This window comes from Chenopodium album, chromosome 9 (genome assembly GCF_948465745.1).
Source record: "Chenopodium album chromosome 9, dcCheAlbu1.1, whole genome shotgun sequence".
Classification (NCBI taxonomy): domain Eukaryota; kingdom Viridiplantae; phylum Streptophyta; class Magnoliopsida; order Caryophyllales; family Amaranthaceae; genus Chenopodium; species Chenopodium album.
This window is the reverse complement of record NC_137842.1, coordinates 4,344,412-4,372,295: the sequence shown is the minus strand read 5'-3', so window position 1 is coordinate 4,372,295 and position 27,884 is coordinate 4,344,412. Positions and strand designations below refer to the sequence as shown.

General features: G+C 34.0%; 2 protein-coding genes, 1 non-coding gene and 3 pseudogenes across 4 annotated transcripts; 3 read left to right on the top strand and 3 right to left on the bottom strand.

The window, feature by feature from the left end:
• Positions 1 to 179: 179 nt before the first annotated feature.
• Positions 180 to 7,371, top strand: LOC145558283 (heterogeneous nuclear ribonucleoprotein 1-like). The gene is made up of 5 exons (XM_081619477.1): positions 180 to 754; positions 887 to 1,017; positions 1,274 to 1,499; positions 1,722 to 2,922; positions 6,733 to 7,371. Exons 3-5 carry the CDS (start codon positions 1,278 to 1,280, stop codon positions 6,744 to 6,746), a joined length of 1,437 nt encoding a protein of 478 aa, XP_081475603.1. The 5' UTR covers positions 180 to 754; positions 887 to 1,017; positions 1,274 to 1,277; the 3' UTR covers positions 6,747 to 7,371.
• A 1,067-nt stretch (positions 7,372 to 8,438) lies between these two features.
• Positions 8,439 to 8,519, top strand: TRNAL-CAG (transfer RNA leucine (anticodon CAG)). Its single transcript has one exon. It is a non-coding gene; the product is annotated as a tRNA-Leu (tRNA).
• A 302-nt stretch (positions 8,520 to 8,821) lies between these two features.
• On the bottom strand, positions 8,822 to 10,230 carry LOC145559427 (cytochrome b561 and DOMON domain-containing protein At2g04850 pseudogene; annotated as a pseudogene).
• A 4,130-nt stretch (positions 10,231 to 14,360) lies between these two features.
• Positions 14,361 to 19,215, top strand: LOC145558282 (GCN5-related N-acetyltransferase 9-like). The gene is made up of 6 exons (XM_081619476.1): positions 14,361 to 14,600; positions 16,674 to 16,745; positions 16,841 to 16,928; positions 18,110 to 18,242; positions 18,344 to 18,382; positions 18,801 to 19,215. Exons 1-6 carry the CDS (start codon positions 14,426 to 14,428, stop codon positions 18,879 to 18,881), a joined length of 588 nt encoding a protein of 195 aa, XP_081475602.1. The 5' UTR covers positions 14,361 to 14,425; the 3' UTR covers positions 18,882 to 19,215.
• A 92-nt stretch (positions 19,216 to 19,307) lies between these two features.
• On the bottom strand, positions 19,308 to 19,871 carry LOC145557338 (cytochrome b561 and DOMON domain-containing protein At5g47530 pseudogene; annotated as a pseudogene).
• Positions 19,872 to 20,743: 872 nt separating this feature from the next.
• LOC145558281 (26S proteasome non-ATPase regulatory subunit 11 homolog pseudogene) lies at positions 20,744 to 26,521 on the bottom strand (annotated as a pseudogene). The gene is made up of 2 exons (XR_014092423.1): positions 26,380 to 26,521; positions 20,744 to 22,331 (listed from the first exon to the last, which is right to left on the bottom strand). The product of XR_014092423.1 is annotated as a 26S proteasome non-ATPase regulatory subunit 11 homolog pseudogene (transcript).
• Positions 26,522 to 27,884: the final 1,363 nt, after the last annotated feature.

Genomic DNA, 27,884 nt, shown 5'->3' with positions numbered 1-27,884 from the left:
GGATTTTTTGGGGCAAGTTTACAACTTTGAAGTATATATTATGTATACTTATACTTAGTTCATTCATGTGATTATTATAATAGGGATGATTGTGATGGAGCAACATAAGAGAAGGTGTAATGTGTACTATTACAATGGTATGAAATTGCCCATAAGTATATAAGTAGAAGAATGGGAGGACAAGCAATCTTCCCCCATTATCAGATCGAACGTCCCATTTTTCACATCACCTCTATTTCTCTCTCCTCTCTCCTCTCTCTTCCTCCTCCTTCTTCTTTCTTACTGTACAAAATCATTTCTTTTTTTTTTTTGATTTATTTTTTTTGAATACCCATTTTCACCTCAAAAACTTCAAAAAAAAACCCCAAAATATATATTTTCATTCACCATTTTTCATTTTCCTACACACAAAATATCCATATTTTTGTCTGTTTTTTTTTTTTTTTTATTTATTTTGGTTGGCTGTAAAACGCTTCAATCGTCAGTCCAATCTTAATATAAAATTAAAAATTTTTAATTTTAATTAAATTAATAAAAATAGTTGTAGACATTTTTAGCTAAATTTGAATCAAAATTATTATTTGACTTAAAATTGGAAAAAAATAAATAAATTTATAAAAAGGGGACTCCATTTTTAATTTTGTTTGGAGGTTTGTATTGAGGAAGATATGCTTAACATGTCCTCAATCTTTCCTCTCATCAGATCTTAGCCTTATTTTTCTCTCAAATTCCGCATCCGGGTCATCTTCAATCGGTGGGTAATTTAATTTGATTTAAATTAGTCTATGTTCATAATTTTGATATGGGTATTTGATCTTTGTTGAGCTACCTGATTTTCTGGGATTTTTTTTATATAATTGAAATGTATATGATCGGTAATTTTCAGGGTATTATTTCATAATTCTGGATTTTATTGATCGAATGAAGGATCCGATGCTTTTTTGATTGAATCCGAGAACATACCATTTTGTAATTCGGCATTGTAATTTTGTTGGGGTTTGTGATTCCTTAGGCCAGGTATGGTTCTATTGCATTTCAATTCATTTGCGTAGTAGAATTGAATTTGGTCAATGATAAATGTTGTTTATTTGAGTTTCGAAACTATGTTAGTTGCGGATTATAGCTGAATTCTATGTAAATGTATTGGATCCACGACGAAAGTGTGCTTAATCTTGCTTAGAAAGTTGTGTGCTTGTGTTGGATTGACTTGTTAGCTGCTCGAGTTTGAAAATTCTGTGAGGTTTAATGAAAATATTCTATATTTGGTTTGTAGAAATATGCAATCCGACCTTGGTAAGCTATTTATTGGTGGAATCTCGTGGGAGACGAATGAGGAACGTCTTAGGGATTATTTTAGCACCTTTGGGGAGGTGATAGAAGCTGTGATCATGAAGGATCGGACCACTGGCCGTGCTCGGGGCTTTGGTTTCATTGTCTTTTCAGACCCAGCTGTTGCTGATAGAGTTGTCCAGGAGAAGCACAACATTGATGGAAGAATGGTAATCAACTGGCATATACTTTGAGCTTTTTATACATATTTTTTTTGTTGTTTTTTCAATGTATCTTGCATTTTGAATTTGTGTTTTGATGTGGAGGCTAGCTTCTAAAGCTTCCAAGGTTTGATTTTTGTCAGTTAATATCAATTTTGGATGAATGCTGAAAGGTTTGCATATATGTGTAGTTCTATGCTTTCATGCTGATTTTGGTTTTTCGGACTTTAGGTTGAGGCAAAGAAGGCTGTTCCTAGAGATGATCAAAACATTCTAAGTAGAACTAGTGGCAGTGCACATGGCTCTCCAGGTCCAAGCCGCACTAGGAAGATTTTTGTTGGAGGCTTGGCTTCCACTGTTACCGAGAGTGATTTTAAAATTTACTTTGAGCAGTTTGGTACAATTACAGATGTTGTCGTGATGTACGATCATAATACACAGAGGCCAAGAGGTTTTGGGTTCATTACTTATGATTCAGAGGAAGCAGTGGATAGGGTTTTAATCAAAACATTCCACGAACTGAATGGTAAAATGGTTGAGGTCAAGCGTGCAGTCCCTAAAGAGTTATCACCTGGTCCTAGTCGTAGTCCAATTGGTGGTTATAATTATGGTCTAAACAGGGTCAACAACTTCCTAAATGGCTACACTCAAGGATACAATCCAAGTGCACTTGGAGGTTATGGAGTAAGAATGGATGGCAGATTCAATGCAATTGCAAGTGGACGAAGTGGGTTCCCTCCGTTTAATTCTGGTTATGGAATGGGTATGAATTTTGAGCCAAGTTTAAATGCTAATTATGGTGGAAACGCTAACTTCGGTAGCAGTCTCAGCTACGGACGTGGTGTGAACCCCTACTTTATGGGCAGCTCAAATAGGTTTGGTAGTCCGGTTGGCTATGATGGTGGAAATGGGGGAAGCTCATCCCTGTTTAGCTCATCTAGGAACCTGTGGGGAAACGGGGGACTTAATTATAGCTCAAACTCTTCTACATCCGCTGCTTTTAATGGGTCTGGGTCAGGGACTGGTAATGTTGGAGGATCCTTTGGAAGTGGCAATGTGAACTGGGGTTCCTCACAGGTGTCTGGCCAAGGTGGGGGGAATGCTGTTGGCAGCGGAAATCTGAATTATGTTGGGGCTGATACCAGTTATAATCTGAGTGGTGGAGGCTATGGAAGAAACACTGGAAATAATGTAGCCCCAACATCATCATCTTATGCATCATCAAATGGTGGTGGGTATGATGGGGCATTTACAGACTTGTATGGCAGTAGCTCGATATACGGAGACTCTCCTTGGAGAGCATCAACTCCTGAGAGAGATGGTTCTAGCTCTTTTAGTTATGGGCTCGGGAATGCCGGTCCAGATGTATCTGCTAAAGGGTCTGCTGGTTTTGTGGGCGGATATAGTGTTAATAAGAGACAACCGAACAGAGGTAAGATTTTATGATGAATATTATTCTTTTTTGTTCCTTTTTTCAGCTGCATTATGTTATAGACTGATAATCTGATCTGGTATTTTTGATTTAATACTGTAAATGAGTAAAGATTAGATCTTGATATTGTATGAAACTTGTTAATGGTTTCTTACATAAGGTAGTAGGTTTAGCCTACAAATCTCAAATTAGTGACTTAAGGTCACAACTCTCAATAGGATTCACTCTAAAATTCTGCCTACCTTCTCATTTCTCCTCTCTCTCTATTTATACTAAGGCTAAAGACTATTAACTTAATAATACCAAACTTCCCAAAGTGCCCCTCCTAAGTTAGTTTATTACACATTATAGCCAATGGTGATTTTTTATCCTAAAGAACTTTACCCTCTGAAAGTGGTAGTTTGTATAACTGAAATATCTTGCCAATACAAGAAAATCATGGATATGAAAATTTAAAAACTCACACATTAGAAGCTGATTTTCGATGGAGTATTTTAATGCCCAGTAAGAACATGTCGTTTTATGCTCACTTCTTGTCTCTTCCTTAGCAGCCGTGAACCTGAAACCCAAAAGCACTTGGTGTATATAGTTAAAATTTTATTTTCCTTTTTTGTTAGTTAATTTTCTGTACCATGACCTTGTTATTATATCAATCTAGATTTTTAAATCAATATGGAGTAAAACTTTTTGGCAGTGGGTGCCCGTATATTTCCTTAATATAACCAGACTAATTTGTCTCATTTTAGTGCGCTATGGTTTGATGTGACCTTCAATTGTTAGAATTTAGATATCAATGGCTCATCCTGAAACTCTTTACTAAGAAAGTGCTTAGTTTTGCACCTTGGCTGTGCTTCTTTGTAAAATTAACATAGCCTATCCACTAGGCATCAATCGGCTATAGACTTAAAGTGTTTATTTAAACTGAATTAAATTGATGAAACTTTATTATTGTCAAACTTTTTTTTTCTTTCCAATTGGTTATCTCAAATTTGGATGCAGAAGGATGATGATTTGGTTTTAGCTGTATCTGATATTCTGAGTGGACAGTTTTGCTAAGTTGGTCTTATATTGCTTTTTCTATATCGGACTCTGATCCTTTTCTAGGAAGGTATTCTTATCATGAACATGGAAGTGTGTTTCTGATATTCCTCATCATACTTAAAAAGTTAAAAAAGATATAACATGATATACATCTTTCATGTTTATTTCTAGAAACTTACTCCATGGTTAAAATTAAGAAAAGATCTATTGTAGTCCCTTTATCTTCTTGTTGGGAGGTCTGGGTGAGGGTTGGTGAGTATTGTGCTATGGTACATCTGTAGAAAATACTGATATGTTCTCATATATCCACGGCATCCCATTCTTGACGAGGTACAATATGTGTGATGAAAGACCCTTTTCCGTGCCGCTAAAGGTATAGTTTGATCATATTGCTAAGAGGTCATCTACCTATAAGGAATTAAGAATTAACTTTTTGGTAGATTGGTTTGCTTGTGCTCTAGTTTCTACACCTGTTTTTCCCTCTCAGTGGCTCTTTATCAAGAACTTTTTGTATTCTGTAAACCTTTTTCATGAGTGTTGGAGACTGGTGACTTGGTGAGTGAAGACCTGCATCCTAAAAATTGGTGAGTAGAAGTTTCAAAACACTCTAAGGAGTTAGTGAATGTTTAGGATATGGATCAATTAGGTTGATTGTTCAAACTGCACAAATGAGATGTTACTTTAAGTTTGGGTTACTTGCCATATCTTGATTTTGGAGCTTTGCTGAATCTCTGCTGGTATTGGTGGATGGATTTTTACATGTTGGGGGTTACTGTGGGAAAAGAGAAGCTTAATTCGAGGTGCACTTAGTATTTTCTTTTATATGAATTATTTGATATTATGCCAAGTTCAATTTGAGAATTTGTTAATTGTTAGTCTGTTTGGTTCAAGCATCAACTGATGTGTATTTGCTGCTTTTTCTCTCTGCAATTTGTGCAAAATTGCCTGCAGTTGACCCACAGACGTTTCATGCATTAGGTTGATGTACAGATGGACTTAGTGCACTTTTTAATGGCCAAAAGTGGATATTTTTCAAAGAATAAACTTACATAGGTGCTCAATCAATTTTTAGCTGAGCTGATTGATTCACTGTCCTTTGGCCTTTATTTATTATTAATAGGGGGGCATTGTATTAAGAAGAAAGAAAAATGTTCTGCCAAAGAGGAAAGTGTGTTTTTTTAGAGTTGAGTACTAATAAGTGGCTTGCCAATTTTGCTTAACATTATGAGATCTAGGACAACCTCCACAGAGTGGCATGAAGGAAAAATTCATTGAGTGTAAACCACTAAATCCTGCACATTTGATGATTACTATCAACACAAAACCCAAAGAATAACTAGGCATGCCAATCTTCAAAGGAAATTCCTCCCCTTATTCTTCCAAAACTTACATATGCTGTGGATTTAATGTGATGATTTCTTTTGTTAAGGCTTTACCAAGTGCTGCTACTGTTTTTTTTTTTTTTTTTTTTTTTTTTTTTTTTTTTTTTTTTTTTTTTTTTTTGTACACTATGTACACTGCTCTGATGTCAGTGTTGGAATAAGAAGTGTTTATTCAGGCAGTCACTATTCATCAGTGCTCTCTATCTTGGCCCTAGCGGTTACTGAGGAACATATACTGTTTTATTGATAGAAAGTGGATTCTCTGAGCCAAGGACTATTAATGTGCTCTATGTTTATATGAGAAGAAGTAATGAACACTTGAGATGATTGAGTAAAAAATTTTAGCTGAGGAACAGAATATGGTGTTTTGTTGATGGAAGAGGACTTGCTACTCTTTCATTGACAACACATGAGTGATGCAAGGGCATAATCAAGAGCCTTTTATTATGTGATATAAGAAGTAGATAAAATTTTTGGAAGCATGCTGACTGGACTATGGTAGATGTTTTTATTCAGAAGGTCCTTGTGCTGTATTCTTTTGGTTAAATTTATTCGGAGGTGAGAATTTTAGGTATAATTTTGAAAAGAAAAACTTCAATTAACATGGTGCGCCATAAAGGTCCATAATGTTATTGATTGTTACCTGTTAACATGGTGCGCCATAAAGGTCCATAATGTGTATATAGCAGCTGCTGATAAGCTCATATATGTTCCATTTAGTATTCTGACATTGCTGAATGTGGAACCGTAAAATTTTATTCATTCTCTGAACTTACTTTGAAGCCCTGGTGACATTGAGTTCTTATTGCTGAAATTTTTACAAATTAATTAATGTTTAGTATGTGTAGAAAAGTGGTTAAATGGTAAACAATTTATTGTAGGACATGATGTAATTGCATACTGTTGCATCATTGGCATTGGAAAGTATGTCTTTTCGGATACATAGCATGTATCCAGTAACTAAAATTGAAGAGCTTTTGCTTACTAAAGCTGCAGTTCTATTTCTTCTTCTAATGGTTGCATTGAACCTCATACACAATCAGTTATACCCTAGCTATACTGTTTCTTTGCTCTAGAAACCTGTTCCTGTGATATTCAGATTTCAATTACTTACAGGCAGTTGTACTGTAGATCTTCCTATGAACTCTAACTGTAGAAAATGTGTACAGATGAATCACTTTGATCTAACTTGAATATGTAATCATGTTTAAGAATTGCTTACATTGATTTTTTTTGTTAATACTACTTATGTGTTTCCTTGAGCTTATCAATCATTAATAGTGAATACTCTCGAACATTTTTCGAATTATTCTGATCTCATGTAATTCAATTCCAGAAAGTTGATGTTCCATATCAATTCTGATTTGCTTTTCTTCTCCCTTGACAGGACTTCCTAGCTAGAAGGCTAAATATCAGGAAATTATTGTAGATGGAGCAATCTGGCAATGCAGATGAAAGGTGACTAAATATAGTCCAGTTTAAATTCTGAAAGTTAATTTACATAGAACTGACTGGAGTGCCTATTCTGAAGATTACGTAGCAATAGGGAAGTTGTAAGGGATTTTGTTTTTGTGGCTTGAGTATTTTGAGTCATCATTCTAGGGTTTTTGAGTGAGGTGTAAAATCAGATTGCGGGATATAGTCAAATTGTATCATTCATCTCCGGGAGGTGTTGGGATACATGGTAAAGGATAGACAAGCCCCCCTTTTTTCTCTTTTCCAATTTTACCATCAATTTTCTTTTCTTTCTTCTTTTTTTTTTTCCATATATTTTGTTATGTGCTGTAATAGTTATGACAAAGCGCGGGTTCTTGTCAAGTACATTTTCATGTTTCTTTTGGATTGTATGGGGGCTTCTTGTTGATTTGCTAGTGTGAAACTATTGAAGGAACCCAACTAGGGTTCTCATGAATAAGGTTCTTTTTATATTTTTCTGATCCTCATTCACTGTAGAAACTTCATGTGGCTGCTGAACTTAATTGTTATTACGATATGACTTGATGAATAATTCTCATTGTTTTCCTTATCTCTTAATAGCCAATGGATGAGAATTTTTTTTTTGCAATGTTTGTATTTTCTGTCTCATAATATAGGCAACTCTAGAGTTTACATGCATGTATAGGTGTTGGTTGAGCATGAAACAGTCTCTCAGTTTCCATCGACTGTAATGTAAGATAACTTGCATCAGGCTTTGTGACAGTTAGTTTTGAAGAATTGATGCATTGGCCTGAAATGATCTCTCCTCTAAAAACTACTAGGAGAAGAATTTGGAGAATCAAATTATACGTACTGAGTATTTATTAATCCAAATTTCACTCTTTCTATCCTTTATTTAGTTGGTATATACACTCATTTGCAATTATATCAAATTCGTATTGTTTTATATTTTCAAAATATTACCTTTTCTTAATTTATACTAATGTGTAATTATATACTTCGAACATTATTGATATTGATTGTAGGAGAAAATATGTTATTTTGACATTTTACAAAAAACACAAGTATTTGTTGGTCATTAAAAATCACAGACACAGAGTAGAGAAAAAAAAAATTTCCATTTTAATGTTTAAAACTATATGTATATGTTCTTAAAGGAGTAACAATTTAATGTTGTATTATACGTGTATTATTAAAATCACTATTTTTGTAATTTTCTTATAAACTTGTGATCGACACAGTTTAGTGATCAAAGTCAAGCAGTTGAAAATGGGGATAACCTAACGATTTCATATAAGATAGAAAATATAATTACTCGTCTCTATATGAACTCGATTTGGCTTTATTTACACAAGTTGATTTAGAAACTTGAAAGTGTAATTAGTTAATTTTGAATGAACAATGTGCTTTAATTTGCAATCAAACCTACTGGTATGACAAAAAACTAATAGCATTAGGCAATAGCTTTATTTCAGAAAGATCAACCCAAATGAGATAAATCTTAAAGATAAATTTATGTGCCAGAGAAAAAGAATAATAATAATAATAAATAAATAAATAAATAAATGATTTTTTGGCGGTAAAAGATTTCGAATTCTGGAGAACGTCATAACTAATAAGTTTAATATAGATAAACTCTGTAAAATATAACAGAAAGTCAAGATGGCCGAGTTGGTCTAAGGCGCCAGTTTCAGGTACTGGTCCGAAAGGGCATGGGTTCGAATCCCATTCTTGACATCTTATTTTTAAATTTTGTAAGCTTGATTAGATAAAATATCCACTGCTTGATTCATCCTTTGGGCCGATGTTAGATTATGTTATTAATCTAGTGCATATTATTAGTTTGTATATTACAAATGTATCCTTAGTTTTAACTATAGTGTACCCTTGTATATATATTGATGTTTAATCAATGAGAAAGGCATGATAAATATTCTCACATCCTCTCGTGATCACCGTATTCATTTCCTCCTATCAATAATTGAATCTTGTAACATACATGGAAAAAAAATATTAGTTGTAGTAAGAAATATAATAAAGAAGAAAGATTATTATTAGGCCCCTTATTTGTCAAAATTGGAGAAGATTATGGACATTATAGCTTCAATTGATGAACAAAGGAGTAGTAATTTCTTTTCTCGATTATACATTTGTAAAATTAAACCTCAAAAATTGCGAAAAAGAATTTGTTAAAAAAGAAAATACAAAAAGTAGAAAGCAAAATTTGTTCATCAATTGAAGCTACCACTAGCTTTCTCCGAGCTTGGATGTGTTATGACTCCATCTCTTTTCAATTTTTCTTCCTCGGCTTTTCTACAAAAAACAACCCAACTATTAACCTCCAATGCTATACATATACCAATCAAGGTAGATAAGCACAAACAATAGGCCAATTTGGCGTAAGACCGGCTTGCCTCCATTGCTTCAAACCCTTGAAAAACATTCACAACCCCTAAAACCACACAAGCATACCCTACAAAATGATGGTATGACTTCCAATATTTCCTATACTTGTTTGTTGTCTTTGGCCTAAATAACAATGCTAGCGTTTGTAGACTTCCCAAGCATACCGCGATAAACCCTAGCTTCCTATGCAATCCATACACTTTTCCGGGTGATAGTTCCCCTAGTTTAAGCCCTATCGCGAAACCAATGGTTCCTAGGAAGAATCCGGTGAGTTGCATGCCGGCATGCACGTAGAACCACGTAGGGCCTAATGCTTCTATATGTCTTAAGTAACGTGACATGATTATACCTATTGGAAGCATGACTCCCCATGATATTCCATTCATAACACCATGTACTATTTTCAAGGTTTTTAGGTCATTTTCGTGTCTTGCAACACCGGAAAGGAGGTCTATGGTGGTTGCAGAAGATAGGTCATTGATCGTAGTTGGATGTATGGTAGGTGAATATCCTTGGACATAAACACCGCGATTCCATACAACATGGATCTTTGTTTTGTTAGGGGAGAGCTTGATTGTGGCGTATATTTCAACTTGGGCTCCATCATGTATTGTGGCTAATTTTCCACCATACATTTTTGCTGATGATGTTAACAAGTGGATATGATCAAGAGGGCGTGATAATAATGGAGCCTTTTGGAGTTTAACCGTTGGGTCTAAAATATAAGGGAGGAGGACTAGTTGGCCTGTGTTAGGGTCCGGAAAGGAAATTAGGGTTCGAGTGCCTGTCATCTCTGCAGTAGTAGGATTGATCCCCCAACCTACCCATCCTGAAGGGGATATGAAGTTACCAAAGAAGACAACATCAAGGGTGGCATTATGCGCGTGGTAAGTCCAAGCAAGGGATGCTTGTTGGCTAGGAAGTGTCATACATTTCTCAAAATTTTTGGTACTAGTAATTGTGGTACAATGGGAGGATATAACGGGTCGAAATTGAGGGGAGAAGACTAGGGAAAATAGGAGAATAAGGATCATGGTGGTAGAGGAAGAGCAAGGAGATACTAAAAAATTTGAAGATATATTTAGTGTTCATGATTTCTGATGATGAAAATAAATGCATATGAGTGTGTGTGATAATTAGATGGGAAAATAATGTCTAGGACATGATAATGCATGCTTAACTTTGAAGCCAAGACAATAGTGAAAAAAGTTACTTAAATTAGTGGATTATATATATGTTTACATTCAATACAATGATGTTTGGTGGTGTGTTTTAATAATGATGGCTCATATTTATCCTAACAACTTTATTGCTTGGGATGCAAAACTCATGCAATGATGATGAGCTCTATGTTTGTTGCAACATTTGACGCATTTTTGCGGAAAAAAGATGCATCAAAGCACAATATCTTTATTTTAGGTCGCTTTGTGCTTGGTTTTCAAGCAAGCAAACATTAAGAACGGATATATATGATCCTCTCAAAACATAATATACTCGGATCTATACAACAGTGTACGTATAACTTGTTGATTTTTATGATAGTTTATCTAATTTATTGGACCATACACAAGTTCATAACATGTGAGATCGAGTTTTATCACGTACAAAACTAATAACTGAGCTACAAAGTCCTATATTTCTTCGTTCCGTCATAAAATAAATTAATGAAGTAGAAGCAACCCACCAGTGTTATAATTTGTACGTACTTCTTCTATTTATTACTCTCTCCATCTCTTATTTATATGCCTAATTTTAACATTAATTACTCACATAATAAAGAAAAATAAGCATGTAAATAAGGGATGGAGGAGGGAGTAATTTTTAATTTCCGTATAAGACAATTAGTCTTAACTCACGTATAAACTCCTAATATTATTTACTCTAAAATATCACCCGCTTAATTGACTTGTTCTCTTGGTAAAAAACCCGCCTAAAATTTTTTTATTCTTTCGTCATAGTATCCTACGTTATTTTACATGATTAAAGCTTTAGATTTTTTTTTCTCCAACAAAGTTGATGATAAATTTCCTTAGGAGCATTTGGATAAAGAGATATTCCTGTATTATTTTAGTATAAAAGGTAAAATATATATAAATAATTTTAGAAGACTTTTTTTTTTTTTTTTTTTTTTTTTTGAAAAGAAATAATTTTAGAAGACTCGTTATACACAAGTCATCATAATGGGTACACCAAAATATTGATTGATGGTTAATAAACCAACAATCTTCTCTAACAATCATGAAAATATTATTCAACAAACAAAAGTTCAAATTTTATGTATGAAAAACGAGCAACAACAAAAAAGTAGAGGGGTGTACAAGTCTAGCTATATTTAGTACTTACACTAAGGTTATTAAAATCAGCATTTTATGTGGTTGGTGCAAAGAAAATTATTGAGTACCATATTTCATATGATAATATTGATAAAAGGGAAATTGTTATGAGTAATATACACTTGTTATTGCATAATTGTTCAGCTAAAGAGGCTTATAGTTTCTCAAAAGATTAATTAATGGGTAAAATAAGTACTAGTACTATATATACATACTCTGTAGTCCGTATTATGTTTGATAACAATGTATCCATCCACTAATAATACGGAGTACATCATAAGAGCAGGATTGTATTTTTATACGTTTTTTTTAATTATATATAAACTATTGATGTTTCCTACGCTAATAAGTATATTATGAAGTTATTGATCAATGTTGCTCTTACATGATAAGGTAAACAAGGGACAGGGAGAGTATGTACAATATTATGGTGAAAAATAAAAAAGTTCCTAATTTCCCCTTTTCATAAAACAGGAGAAGGCGCTATTCAGTAATTTGTTGATAAGTACAATTAATAAATCTATAGAGTTCAAGTTCAAGTATAACACATTAAAAAAGTGAACAAACTAAATAATTAAGGATCATGACTCAATTGACTCTAATCTTATGTACTATTAATATGACATGTAATTAGGGACCATAATTCAAAATACACATGATAATAAGTAGTTCTTATGATTTAGGTTGTCAAAAAGTTTTTACGAGTATAATTGATCTAGGCTATCTCGAGTAGTCTAACATGTACAACAAGACATCACTAATCTGCATTTATTTTCTTAAGATGGATTTAATGTGTCTTACTATAGGCTACTTCTAAAGTTATAATACTCTATAATATTTTATGACTTGTACTTTTTAATTTAAAAAATAAAAAATAAAATTGACTTGTACAATCAAATTGTGGGCGATTGGACTGATTGCCAACATTGAATAATACTTGATGGGCTTAATAAGTGGGCTTGAGTGCTTATACCAAGAACTTCACACATTATTTATTTATTTATTTTTTTAACTTCCTTTAAGTAAACAATATTCCACGTTGATACTTGTTTTTTTTTTTTTGAAATAAAATTGATTCATAAGTAAAGTCATACGACATCTACAAAGAGATTTAGATCTAATGAATACTTGTTAAAATTATCTCAATATACTCCTTCCGTCCCCCAAAACTTCGACTCTTTTGGCCTAATTTTAGTCCCATAATGATTGACCCATTTGCATTAAAATACCCATAAATTTACAATAATATTTGTTCAAAATTAGATTCCCCATATAAAATTTTGTTTTTTCATGTATTTTTTTTAATACTTTATCTCTTCAGTTTTTTACAAACCCCATGTAAATTTATCTTTCCAATGTATTTTTATTTCTTTTTATTTAAGTTTCTTAATAACCGCAAAATCAACCCAAAAGGGTCGAAGTTTTGGGGATGGAGGGAGTATATAGTTTTAAAATATTAATTTTATAATTTGTACATATTGATGATTAAAGATATCATTAGTCAAAATGCAACATTGACAAATATTCCAATCAAATTGGGGTGTTTAAATAAAAAACGGAGGGAGTACATATTGATTATTAAAGATATCATTGGTCAAAATGCAACATTGACAAATTTTCCAGTCAAATTGGGTGTTTAAATAAAAAATAGAGGGAGTACATTAGTCCCTTCGTTTTTAAATACTTGTTTTATTTCTCCATGTGCAGAGTTTAGGATAATTGGGAAAAAATAAAATAAAATATGGAGTTAATGGAGTAGGTGAAAGAATAAAAAAAAAAAAAGCAAAAGTAATTGAGAGAATGGGAGGAAAGAAAATATGAAATTAATAAAATACTTCGTCTCTATATTAGGGACATATTTGGATTTTATTCAGAATGATTGAAGAGAGGGAGATAGAAAGCATTGTAAATTAATGTAAAAAGTCATTATTAAGTGATGACAACTCATCAAAAAGTAGAGAATATTCTCAAATAGTACTACCTTCAGAATAAGTCCTTAATTTTGATTTGCCTTAAAAGAAATACAGGTCTTTAATAAAAGGATGGAGGGAGTACTTAGTATAAACTTTATTCGGGCCTAATAATGTGAAGATTGGACATACAAGACATATTTTGAAGTATGAAGAGAGTAACTAAGATGTGCAAGGCACAATTTAAATGAAGAGATGCTAAGAGGAAATGAACTTTGCCTAATAGTTTACCCGTGGATAAGAGAACTCTCATGGAAAAATGACGATTATTCATGAGTGTTTGCATATAAAGATCCTCCATATTGAACTAAATTAAGGGGAAATATCACTCCATCTCTTCAAAATCTAATATATATATATAAAGGGGAGTTTTTTCCCGAGTTTTTAGAGAGCCACGTAGGATCTAATTTTCTCAGCGCGCCACGTAGGATTATAAATCTTAGTAGTGGCCAATTAAATAAGAGATTATTAATTTCTTTTAGAATTAAATAATTTAAATGCCATGTAAGCAAAATTGGCGAATGAGATTTTTAAGTTTAAATTAATTAAATATTATATATTATCTTTTAATATTAGAAATTTTATCTAAATATACAACAAATTTTAGGCTCATAAATACAAAAAAAATATTATTTAAAAAAAATCAAACAAACCGTGCATCGCACGGGCTTCATCTAGTAGATTATTATTTCGCTTACACAAAAAAGCATCAAAATCACAAAATTTTTTAGAGTTTTTTTTTGGTCTATCGCTCTCATCAACTCTACCCAATCAAAAATCATAAATAAAACACGAGCCCAAACATAATGGAACGGAAGAAGTATCGGACAAATAAAGTTGAGCCCGTTTTGGACGAAATGGGTTATAGACAAAACATTTTCAATTAATTGCGTTGCCGAGCAGCAGAATTGTAAAAGTAGAAGAAAATACAACGATGGGAGTAAGCTTGGAAGGAGAAAAGGTGATATTGGTGCCTTACATGAAAGAACATGTTCCCAATTACCATCAATGGATGCAAGATCCTTACCTTCTCTTTGTTACTGGCTCCGAGCCACTTACCCTTGATCAGGAGTATGAAATGCAGCTCTCTTGGTCCCAAGACCCCCTCAGTACTGCTTCTTTCTCTCTCTTTCTTCTTTCAATTTATTCTTGTTTTCTCAAAATTTTCAGGTTTTTGTTGCATAATACTTGATGGGTTTTGCTAATTTTGTGTAATTGTTGTAATTTTTATACTTGGATGCATTTTTCTGGAATAATATATGGTGGGTTCTTAAAATTTTGTAAGATTCTTCAGTTGTGGATGCATTTTGTGGGATAGCTTTTAATTTAGGTTTTGTGGGATTGTTATTGATGTTGTTATGCTTGGAGTTTTATGTATGATTGACTTAATATAGGTTGTCTGCAATTTTATGATTAAATGGCTCAACTAATTAGTTGCCTTAGGATTTATTATTGTTGAACTAGTATGAAATATAGAAGAAAAATGTGGAGCTTTATCTTACTATCCTTGTGAATATTGCAATAACCCCTCAATTTGAATGAGTTTGGGAAGGAACAACCATAGATTGGTTTTAGCAAATGAAGTTTTGTGGTGTCAAACTGTTAAATCTTTAGTCAAAATGTCAGCTTTTTCTCAATTGGTAAACTAATAGGCTATCTCCTGTAGCTCATTTCCATTGATAATGATAGTCGAGAAATTTGTTTGCCATGATGATCATGGAAACTGCTTGTTGAATTATTATATGATCATGACATATCATAGTAAAGTTAGATTAGTGTTGGACGGAAGGACCAAGTTTCAGCTAAAATATGCTTGAAGTTGTCGAACATAAAGCGTCCATGGATGATTTAGGGGCAAAAACCTCCTTAGACTTGAGCATTTTACACCAATGAGTCCTGCCTAATGTTCATATGCCATCTCGATTGTTGATTCAAGCTTTTAAAATGATATTACATATTATGATAGGCCATTCTTCTAGATGCTCAGCAAATACATGCAGATAAAATTAACAAGAAGATGCAAAGTATGGGCGTGTACTGCTTGGAAAACTTACGCATCATACTCAATCGATGGTCTTGTCATTTGCATTGTGGACTATTATCTGAGAGGGATAATGTGTTTCAAAAAGCAATGGCCAGTGGATATAGCATTGTAGCATTAGGGTTCTCTAGTGTGAAGATGAAGGCATGAAGCATACACATGGTGTCAAGAATGTTCATATTTTGAAAAAGAAAATAACAAATTAGAGTGCACTTCTCAGCCTGAATCTTAAGATACTATTGGACTTCACATTTAACTTTATCATTTTACCCATACTTAGGAATCTTTTTGCCATCTTTTACAGGTTGAGGGAGTAATACTGTTGACTTGTAAAAAGGTCGGGATTCATTTCACCTATTTTGTATATTTGTTTCCTTTCCGTGCAGTGTGGGGGTAATAGTAGACGTCCAAGATACCACTTAGATACTAGAAGTATGGAGATGGAATAGTGAAGCAATGGCATGTTTCTGATTATAGGAGATGACCCACTCTAAATACAACAAATAGTCATAGTAATGGTTATGGAGTATATGGATCTTTTGAGTAGCTAGAATAGCCCTTATGAATAGTGTATATACAATGAAAGATTTAGGGTAAATACAGATTTGGTTATACCCAAAGAAAGGAACACTGGGAAAACATGTGAGGGGCTACATAATAGAGAGCAAACTTTGATGGAGATCATTGGTATTGAAGAAGTAAATAGAAATGGAGGTTAAATTGGTAGGCATCAGCACTGCATGTTGTGAACTTGTGACAGACAGTACAACAGATATTGAGTAGATAATACAAAAGGATACTTCAAATGCAGGCCATCTATGAATTTCAATGAGTTATAGGAGCAGAGAAGAAGTTGTGTGGGTGAAAGAAGAGGGTACAAGAGAAAGGAATCTCGGATTTTTGGTACTTAAGCTGCTTTGACATTCTGATAATATGTGCAAGTTTAAATTGAAGAGTCAAATAATAAAGAGCCCTGGCTGACATTATATAAAAAGGAGAAAGAAACACATTATTGTAGTTCTTTTCTAATTGATAGATTCTGTTATTTTTTGTGTGGTTTGTCGTGCTGTGATGTTTGGTAGCATTTCTGTTGCATAATACTCCATTCATTTTTTTAAGTTGTGGTATGGATATCTTTCAGAGCGCACTTTCATTGTTCTGGATAAGCAGATGATTGAGGGGAAAATTGTACATGGCCAACCCCATATTGAAGGTAGATTTAATCTCTAATTATTCTCATGACTGGAACATTTATGCTCCTGAATCCTGAGTTTTTTTTTTTTTTTTTTTTTCTTTCTTTATCTTCAGCTATGGTAGGTGATGTTAATATATATATGAATGATCCTGAGGACCCTCGTTTTGCGGAGATTGAGATAATGATTGCTGAGCCTAAAAGGTGTGTCCTTAATTATTTACTCAATACATTCGATAGATTTGGAAATTCCTGGTTGACCCCTGCAAAAAGTTAAATGCCATTTAATAGCAGTATATAGATGTTTTTTAAGACTGTTATTTGTGACATGATGTCCAAAAAAGTTGAGGCTTGTGCATGTATATCAATTGTTAGTCTTCTGTATAGATATTAAAAATATATATATTGCATGATTTGTATCACTTGTTTTTGGTAATTCAATGTTAGAAATAGGTTATACACCTTTGAAAAGAATATAATGGGAGAAACCCTAATTGAAAGGTGAGCGAATTCTTTAAGACAGTGCGAATAACTGTAAAATCTAAGGTAGTTTCAGGATGATGATTTCTACATAAGAAAGGTAATTGTTGAAGTATAAAACAAGAATAAGTGAAGGTTAGATCTCTAGAATTGGAAGGCCTTATAATTGATACCCAGGTTGTCTGTTTCTCCATACAAGACTGGTACAGCCTATAGATGAAAAATCTTGGAAGTTTTGATTATATCTGAACCCAAATATCTATACTTGAAATGATTGATGTGAAACGTATTCTGATGTGGCTATCTTGTGCATATGATGTTTTCGTTACTTAATACATGAAAACATTGTCTCAATGTATTATGTTTGTACCCACCTGGGGTTCTTCAGTATATCCATTTGCTTGAAATTGTGGTAATTATCTCCGTAGTAGAACTAATCACAATACTTCTGACTAGTAAGCTATGTCTAGAATAAATTGAGTTGTCTTCTTGCCTTACCTCATAATATGTATATGTGCATATAGATTGAGAGTGTTCTGTTGTCTACATGCTGCTTTGGATATGACTGTGCAGTATAGACTTGCATTTTATGTGTATTGGCATATAGATTGGGAGTGTTAGATCACCGTGCTGCCTTGGATTGTTGGGTATGACTATGCAGCTACAGACTTGTATATTTAATTGCAGTTTGTATTACTGAGAGCGATGACATCTCTGTCAGGTTTCACTTGACACTAAAATAATGCAAAATTGTAAATTAACAGTCAAGAAGCAAAACAAAATGGCTATGCTGAGTAATACTAGAAAGTAGAAATCACTTAAGTACTGCAAATGTTTTATTTTATTAACTAGAGAAATTCACAACAAATATATCTTAAGCTATGTAATCTCTCTTGGTAGCATAGTCGTGGCAAAGGACTAGGAAAGGAAGCAGTCATGATGATGATGGCTTTTGCTATTGAGAATGTTGGGATCCATACATTTCGTGCCAAAATCGGAGAGTCGAATCAAGCATCACTTCTTCTATTCCGCAAATTGGTTTGCCCTCTTACTGCCACTTGCGTATCTTTTTTAATTACTCCTTCACACAACCTTTTTTTTTTTTCCTCTTACTTGGTTGATATCTTCTTTGGCACCAGGGTTTTCAGGACTCCTCGTTCAGTGAAGCTTTTAAGGAGGTGAGATCAGGGGGAACTTTGAGATCTTAAATCATGATTATAACTAATTTTCAAATTGTTTATTACTAGTCTTGGTGGTTATCGGTTAGGGTTTTTTGGATTTAGACTTTACTACTTTCTGTTTTCTTTCTTCTAAATCTGGTCGATATAGTGACATAAGATGGCTGGCAGTCAATCAATTGCTGTAATTTGGGACGTTGGGGTGGTAACCGAAACTGTAGTAGTCGTCACTGTATCCTCAGGATTGTTAAATCATTTGGCTGGAGTAGTACAGATCTTGATTTATTTGGTTGATTTTCACTACAGAACTATAAAAGTTTCACCAAATCTGGCAATTAGTATCCATTTTGATGTAAATTGTTTTTTTCACAATATCATTTCTGCGAACTGGCACTCAACTTCTTTTGTGACTTTGCAGTGGACATTAGAGATGCCAGTAACGAACGCCAAGAGGGATGAGTTGCTGCAAAGCGTTGGTAATATGGTCACTCATTCTTAGCCTTCATCGCTTGACTGGATACATTCTTCTGAATGGCAGGGAAACTGCAAATTCCCTTTCTCTTGGTCATGACTTATAAAAAAATAACTCAATGACAAGAAAGAGATGGTTTCTTTTTATGACACACTGAGGAGTCTGCAATTTCTCAAACATTTGTAGAAACTATATGAATTAATTTATCTATTAGTGTAGCTAAAAATGTCCAGCCAGATAACAAGGAAATTAAATGAGGAATAGATAGCTTTTACACACTACATATTTGAACTTTTTTTTATTTTTATTGTACTAGTGTTTTTGGTGATGAATAGGATATGCTGTGTGTGAATTACAAGGAGTGCTTATAGTAATTCTTCTACTAAGGGTATGTTACAGTATTTATTTGCTAAAAAAAAACCCTATATTAGGGCTACTACCTCGAGGCTTGATCTATACTGACAGGAAATTCAGTGTTCCAGATGACCTAACATATGGTCCGAAATGTGGATGAGACTGGGGAATATCATTTGACACTGCATTCCCAGCTTGCCAGGCGATGTTAAAAGTTGTTCCGTTGCTTAGCGGGCCAAGAAGAGCAGAGATAATCATCTCATCGTTCGAGTACTCTGCTGAAAGCTCTGAGACCGGGAAACTAAGAGGTTCAGGTTTCATGCTAGGGTTGTAGCTTTTGATTTGACTAGTATAGGCTTTCATATTGCCTTTGAGATCCTGGAAGGCAACCAGTGCTTGTGTTCCAACCATACCGCTTCCAGTTGGGTTAATCCCCCATGCAATCCATCCTCTAGGTGTCTGGCTTGCTCTGTATGCAATGTGAATTGTTTCCGCCGTGGAATTGTAGTTCCAATGGAGATAGGCTTCTAGAACTGGAAGGTCAGCGCATGACTGAAAATCCCTCTGGTCGGAAAACTTGTAGTTTTTACAAGTTTGTGCCGAAGACACAAGAGACAACGAAGCAATGGTACAGACTATCAGAATGGTTCTTTTGATGGCCATGATAGCTACTTCTATAGTTCTATACTGATTTTTTTTTTTACGTTTATTTTTGAATTTTCTGATGGGAAAGTATGGAAAATCGAAAGTTTTTACTGATGTTTAGAAAATGCTGTTTATAAAAAGGATTTCATGGTTTAAGAATTCAAAGTATAGGTTATCTTTTTCATGTTAAGGTGGTGTGTTCTTTTTTATAAATCAAAGCTGTGATAAATATCACGAAGAATTTAAAATTGAAGTAGTTGGCTGCTTCAATTTGAATGTTTCATAGTTTAAGCACTGCAAGAAATGGTCATCGAGTTTGGAAAAACTCAGTCTTGGGTGCATGCTCCATTATTTGTTGTTTATCATGTCTTTATCATTGTCTTGCAAAATGTGGGAAAGTCCACAGATTATTACCTTTGCTAATACTACCTCCGTTAATTTTTATGTGCAACTTTGGAATATTTTATATCTCACAAATAATACTCCAAAGTTGCACATAAAAATTAATAGAGGTAGTAATATGGACTATGGAGTATTCTGTATTCCTACAGCTGCACAGATGACGTAAGTGCTACCGAATAACAGTTACACAACAAGCTGTACTCTGATAGCTGAAATTAATTCCCTTTCCTTTCAACTTTTCAAGTGATATCATGTACTACAAGGAGATAATCTCTGAAACGTTGTAGCTATCCTAAAATGAAATACTACATTAACTGGTATAACATCAATGAGTAAAGGATGAATTAGGGTCTGAACTTCAAATGTCTCAGGGAAAAAAAATTGGTGATTTTGAAATGACAAATGTAACACAGAATTCATAATTCTTCTGTTAAAGAAGAATTGAAACCATTTGTGAAATATTTATATGCACATCAGCATACCAGATGTAACACCTGAAATAATAGCAATTCAAATAGAAAGCAAACGTCAAGCAGCATCACCTACAAATATTTATTGCCCTTGCTATTAAACAAAAGCAATTCTTCAAATGCCGTTGACAAAATTAGACATCGACTGGTAAATATCTATTTCAAGCTAGATTTGAGACGATATGCAAACACAGAAATCAAAAAAAGTTTCTACAAATTTTCGTTTTTAAAGACAATGGCAGACTATAACTCCGAATAGCTTTCATAGAACCACAACAGGAGCATTTTGAGACCCTAAGGCTTGTACCCTTACGCCATAATCTTAGCAGATCTGACGAAAAGGCTGTCGACAACCTTTGCAACATTGGAAATGGTATCCAGCGTAGCTTCATAAATAGCCTCAGTCTTGGGATCATCAAAGATAATAAGACATCCTGCACCTTGATCAAGAGTCCCTGCAAATTTCTTATCCAAAATCATCTGAGATAGTTTCCTCTCCACATGATCAAGGGGAAGTTCGATTAATTCAGCAATGTGGGCAATCTCAACCCTTGAAAATGGCTCGATCAGTCTGCAAAGATTCTGCTCCAACAGAGTGTCATAAAGAGATGATAGATGCCTGTGAACAATAGGATCTTCTTGCAGTTGATCCTTAAAGTTTACCAATGAAGCCTCAAAGAGTTTCAGAGAACGCTTTGAATAAGCATCAGCAATAGCTTTCATCGCATCAAGATCAGGGCCCAAGTACTGCAAGCCTGCTTTTGAAGATATTATACCAGCAACATCATCAGCTTGATTCACCATGACTTTGCACAAAAGCATGTATTTCAGACTGTATACTGCTCTGGGATCCTCAAGAGCATTAAAGGCCTCAAAAGCTTCAAAGAAATAACTGTAGGCAGTTTTATAGTCTTTCTCCTCGGCATGGAGTATCCCACTCTGCAGGTCTATTGTCCCCTGCTGAGCTGGAGGCACGTATATGGCATTGGCTGCTGTTCTAGCTGCAGTAAGGGCAGCCTTTGCTTTGGGAAGGTTTCTCAAAGAGAAATGAAGCTTGCTCTCCAGTAACTCAATGTCCACTAAGAGAAGTTTATCATCTAATCTTCTGACCTCCTTTATCAGACCTGAAAGGAGAGACAACGCTTCAGAGTACTCCTTGATCTCCATCAAAAAAGCAGCGAGTCTGGCCTCAACCCGTTGGCGAAGGAAAGTTCGCTTCTCGTCACGAGTCCACTGTACCATATCTTTGCAAAGGGAGATCTGGAGTTCAGTTGAATTAGGTATTTTAGCCACTGTATCAATGATTCCTCGCACAATTTTTGCAGTTTTAGCTTTGGGAATCATAGAAAAGTAGGACCTCAACTGGGTCAAAAGAATCCGAAGATCTTCAGCCTTGTTTTCTTGCCTAAGATAATCAGTGAGCTTTGTGATTGCCTGTTCCTTTATGCGCAAAGCATCAGGTGAAGAAGATGGATCTGCAAGCACTCGCTGCAGAATGGTAATAGACTCTGCAGCGCTATTTGCTTCCAGAGCCTGTTCAAGGGATTCTGTGGTTGCAGGCAGAAAATTGGCCATTGTTGTTTAGTATTGGTGATCAAATAAAGTCCTGTGACAACAAAATAAAGCAATATTAGCATTAAGTTATTAACAATATATGTATAGCCGTATAGGTACAATCCCCATGCACACCCAAAAAAAAAAATGAGAAAGAAAGAGGCTGGGGTACGCGCAATACATAGTGGAATTTCAAATGAGTGAGCAAGGAAAACTAATTCTGCATTACATTACAAGATACTAAGAAATAAATATCAATTAAAATGGCAACAAAGTAACAATAGAAGATAGAGAAAAAAAATGGTTGGCAAGGAGGTCAATAACTGATTTCAAACTATAAACTTTCCAAAGCCTAAGTTGTGGACCATAGAATATAAGAAACATATTGTTGGATCATAAACAAGACAGGCAAGTAACCCCCCACCCCCCCGGGCAGGGTTCTGCTCCATCATCATCCTGAATTCAAAGCATGGTCATCTAAAAAAGCTTTTAAATCAAATAAAATTAAAAATAAAAGTTTTAATCCAGGAATCCCCCAATAGCACAGAAACCATAGCCTGTTAGGCAGTAAATTGGAAAAGCTGAATTCAGTTAAGAAGAAAAGCTAACAATTGCCTTAATGCCTTATCATTATAAACCAAACCTATAGAAGAACACTTGAATACACTAGACAGTGTAAACCCATTTGGACAAACACCCTCCATCAGCATTCAAGAAAAATATCCAACCCAACTCAAAACAACCCAATTGGAGCAAATATCCGAAATTAAAACTGTCCAAGTACGAAAATTTCTCTCAAACATTTCATCGAACAGGTTCTGGGCAGAATCTAAATTCTTTAAATTTTGCTTGACTCAATACATAGTTCCCAACATTCAAATCAACAACAGAACCACTCTTGATTAACCTCCCACAAAGGGTATGAAGTGTTCGTTCATCCTTCAAATCATCTTTAAAACCCAATAATTCTCATGCTGATTAGAGGAGAGAAATGGACTTGTTGAATTCGTTTCTGGGTAATCGCAATCTGGGTTGCTTTAGAAGAATTAGGGCTTTCAAGGGATTAAAGCAATTGCTCATCAAAGTGACGGAATAACAGAACCATACAACTACTCAGATTCAGATAGCAAATATGTGGAAATCAACCGGCAAAACCATAACACACATTCAGACGGCGATAATTTCAATCAACAATCTTAATTCAGATCTCAAGAAATGAACAAACATACAAGATCTAATAGAAGAAATGAACAAATAAATCAATTTTCAGCCTCACAAGCTAAATGAATGAAATTCAAACGAATTATACAAATAAATTAATCATAATCCACACCCAAAAACAGTAGTTTGGGACGAAAACTACAAAAAATTGAAGAACTTACAGTGAAATTCAAGATAATCGGTAGCGATTCAGAGGTCAAATCGAGCTAGTTCACTTGATCAATCTTAAATCTAGAAATTGAAACTAGGGAAGAGAGAGAGTGGGGAGCTAGAAGCACAAGAGCGGAAAAATGACCCAGACATTAGGGTATACTCGTAGTCTTGTACAGTAAGTTTTTTTTTTTTTTTTTTTTTTTTTTTTTCATATATATATTTTTAATTTTTTTATAATACTTGTACAAAATAAGGAATTTGGCTTGGCCCTAAATTTAAAATCAAGGCCAATATAGGTTAGGTCACAACTCACAAGTCATATCACTAAGGTGAATTCAACGGGTTGAGTTCGGGATTTCGACTTGAACCTGATCAAATAAGTTAAATGGGTTAGGCACTTCTTAAGCAAGTTATTAGAGCATTCCCAACAATGAGCAAAAATTGGTTTCCTCATTCTCTCTCTACCCACTTTATCTCTCCTTCAAGCCATGAGCATTTTTGTGATCATATTTTTATCCCACCAATGATCAAAAAAAAATTTCTTCCTCATTCTCTCTCTAGTACATCTTCTCTCTTACTTTTTACTAATACCCTTTTATATTTCTCTCAACAATATTATTTTTAATTCTTTTTTTTACTTGCATTGTGGACCCCACATGATCACTATTCATCTCAAAAAATGCTCATCCTATGAGCAATTTTCATTTTGCTCATGAGCATTTTTCAATATGCTCATTGATGGGGAACATCTTCTACCATTTTTGCTCATCATTTTTGCTCATGAGCAAAAAAATGCTAATTGATGGGGATGCTCTTAGTGAGTTAAAAAATTTTCATGTTAAACCTAGCCCATTTAATTTTTAGGCTGGGTTTGGGTTGACATTTGAAGATTTCAGCCAAAACCCATTTCGTGTAAGGTTCAGGTTTTCCCATCCCCACACAAATTGGCAAGCATAAAGGTAAATTATGCTACACTTATTCAGATTGTTTCAACAAACTCTTATTCAGATCTTTTTACACCAGATATGTTTGAGATGCCAAGATGGCATATTTTGGGACATTTCGAACGCATTTCAGGCATTTCATGTAAAAGATTTCTATAATTCCAAAAAGCCAAGAACTACAAGTTTTAGTGGAAGACAAGGATAATCCTTAACTGCAAACTAATTATGCTACACTTTCAAAATAAAGTTGTAGAAGTTTAAGAAACATTAGCAGTTGTTATTATGTTAATGTTACACATTGTCAACAATCTCAATATCTACAAACTTCATATATTATGTATACTATGTACACAACTTTTCATAACATAAAGCCTTCTCACTACTTATATTTAAAACTGTGGCCCAGTAGCAGCTTATTAAAGCAATATCAGTAGGAATTAGGAAATCAGAAGGGGAAAAAAAGCTATTAGATATTGATGTAATACACTGTTATAAAGCTGTTACACATTTGTATGTCCAATACACTGTTATAAAGGTTGTTCTCAAAGCAATGTTTCATGAACCCATGCTCAACCCTTTACATTACAAATAGATAATTCATGCAACGACGCAACTATGAATCCCTAGCAAAGACGAGAGAAGAGTCAATAAAGAAAAGAAGAGAGCTTAGGGGGAACAATATATGAGTAACAAGTATTGAATTAGTCTAAATACATATTTTTCAAGTACGTTACTAACAATTATACTCATTACAAATATTAATGGGCATAGACTAGTGCATTGAAAAATGTCATTGTAGCAATTATTTAGGAATAGAGGGAGTAGTCGGAGTACTATATTGTGTCCAACAAGAGTATCCAATTTTACTTGAAATTCTCCATATCCTAAGTTTGAGCCACGTCAAGTCATTCCCCTATATGACACTCATACCAATGGTCCCTAACTGAAAGATGATGGAAATATGGAAGATGTTGATTGTTGAGAATAGCTTCAAATGGAGAGTGATTTTGACATCAAATTAGCAGTACAACATCAACAAGTTTAAATCCCTTTTTATAATCAAATACTTCGTAAACTAATCTGAGCTTGTCTTAGCTCTCCTTTGAGCTATCCTAATCCAAAGTTATATAAGATCCTAAAGATTACCACCCACCATCAGGCCCATCTTTTATTCCTCAGAACTCATACATCACTTGTTGATTTCAAAGTACCCAATAACCTAAATAGAAGTAAAAACTTAGGTCAAATGTCTAAAGTGTATTAGAAGATTAACAAGATGGCCGAAACTTCATCCGCGACTCCCCTCCCCTTAAACTGAGACATTTGCAATCTCCTTAACAACTTAATTCCTCCTCTTTTAAACCAAATGATATTCGTAAAGCAATCAATCCCAAATAAAAATGTGACCATATCTTTTGAGGTGAACTAGTAACAAATTCGAAAATGACATATTATACTTTAACATTCAATAGATTTGATATACAATTCAAACAAATACAATTTCATATGTGACAAAAACAAAATCTAGGAAAAATAAATAATATAATTATAAAATTCTAAAGCAAATTTTACGAAGTTCGGCTAAATTTCACAAAATAACATTCAACATTAATTCAATTGCGGCTTAAACCCTAAAGATCATGCAATTAAATCACAATTTCTGGAAAATAAAAATGAACAAATGATAGATCTAACAAGTAAATTAAGATTACAAAGATGCACTAAAATTGAAAAATCAGTAGAAATCAAAATGAAAGACTGAATTGAAGAAAAATGAAATACCTGAATTCGAGGAAATCGAGTTGTTCGTCGATAGTGCGTGTGCCGCTTTTCTCTCTCCTGTTGTTCTGGGTTTTGTCAAGTTTTCTTGCTGAAGGAGCAACTGCTGAGTTTTCTCTCACTATGTACAATTGTAGATGAAAGCAGTGAAGTAGTATTATTGGACTTTGATTGGGCTCTAAATGGGAAGATAGAGATTTGTTTCAATACAATACCCAAATATAAGCCCAATTGTGTATTGTGTTTGTTGGCATGTCTCAAGGGGCTGTCTCGAGTTATTTGATCTCGATTCGGTCAAAATACTACCTTTGTTACAGGTTATGTGCAACGATTAGACATTTTCCCTCTCTGCTTTATGTCAAATAGTTGCACATGACATGTAACGGAGGTAGTAATATTTTATGTATCCGGTTGTGCATAAAGATATGTATTCAAGATTATTTTTTTTGCTCATTTAAAATATTAAAAAAAAAAAAAAAACTTATACTCCTAAATTAGCAGAAAATTAAAAAAATTCATCAAAATCTAATACAAGTTTTGGGTCCGGCAAAACATAAACTACATTTAACAAAAATATAATGGAAATAATTCATAATTGTAGCTTAGTTTGTTAATTGGGGTTGTGGTTTCAAAAAAAAAGTTAATTGGGGTTCTATGCTAAATCTGTGATAAAATCTTGCCAATACCATTGTCTATACCAAAAGAAAAAATTAATCGTCTATCAATGTGTGATAAGCAAACTAGCCCTTAATCATTGGGGTACAAATTAGGTAGAAGCCAATAATTTTATAAGATCGAGTTAACCTTGCCATTGAGTTACTGATGTATTTAGGCTCATGACTTAAGAAGTTAAGATTATAACCATATAACTTAACAGATATAATGTGACTATGTGAGTATGATTAAAAAACTTTGGAACACAAAAGTGGGAACACAATAAAACACGCAGGTAGCCTGGAAAAGCGAAACGCATATGATTCATTCAACAAATCATTCTACGTACGCGTAAACACATTAGAATAAATATTAAGAACTTGGGCCCAAATCCAACTTCTCTATCGGTTGCACCTACTTCCCAAACCGCTTAACAGGTCAACTTCCCACGCTCTTTTTATATTCGTGGCGTACGTACACTGTACACATGGTGGCATTTCTTCTGCATTGTGGTCTCATTCTTAAACCGATAATACTCCCTTCGTCCCAAATTAACTAGACAACTGACATATATGTCAATACACTAGTTTGACAGAAATAGCTTGATTACCACAAATTGTTATATGTGGGGGTGTGGTTAGCCATTATAGGGATCACTTGATCAATGTTAAAGGGTTACTTCGTTTGTATTATAGGCTTAATTGATTAGTGTTATAGAGGTTACTCGGTTAATGTTACAGGAGTTACTTGGTCATTATTATACTTATGCGTGACGTAATGAAGTATCATAATATTTGTAATTTTATTTTAAATTATTTGGAATCTTTTATTTAGTAAGGAATTCTTTATTTAGT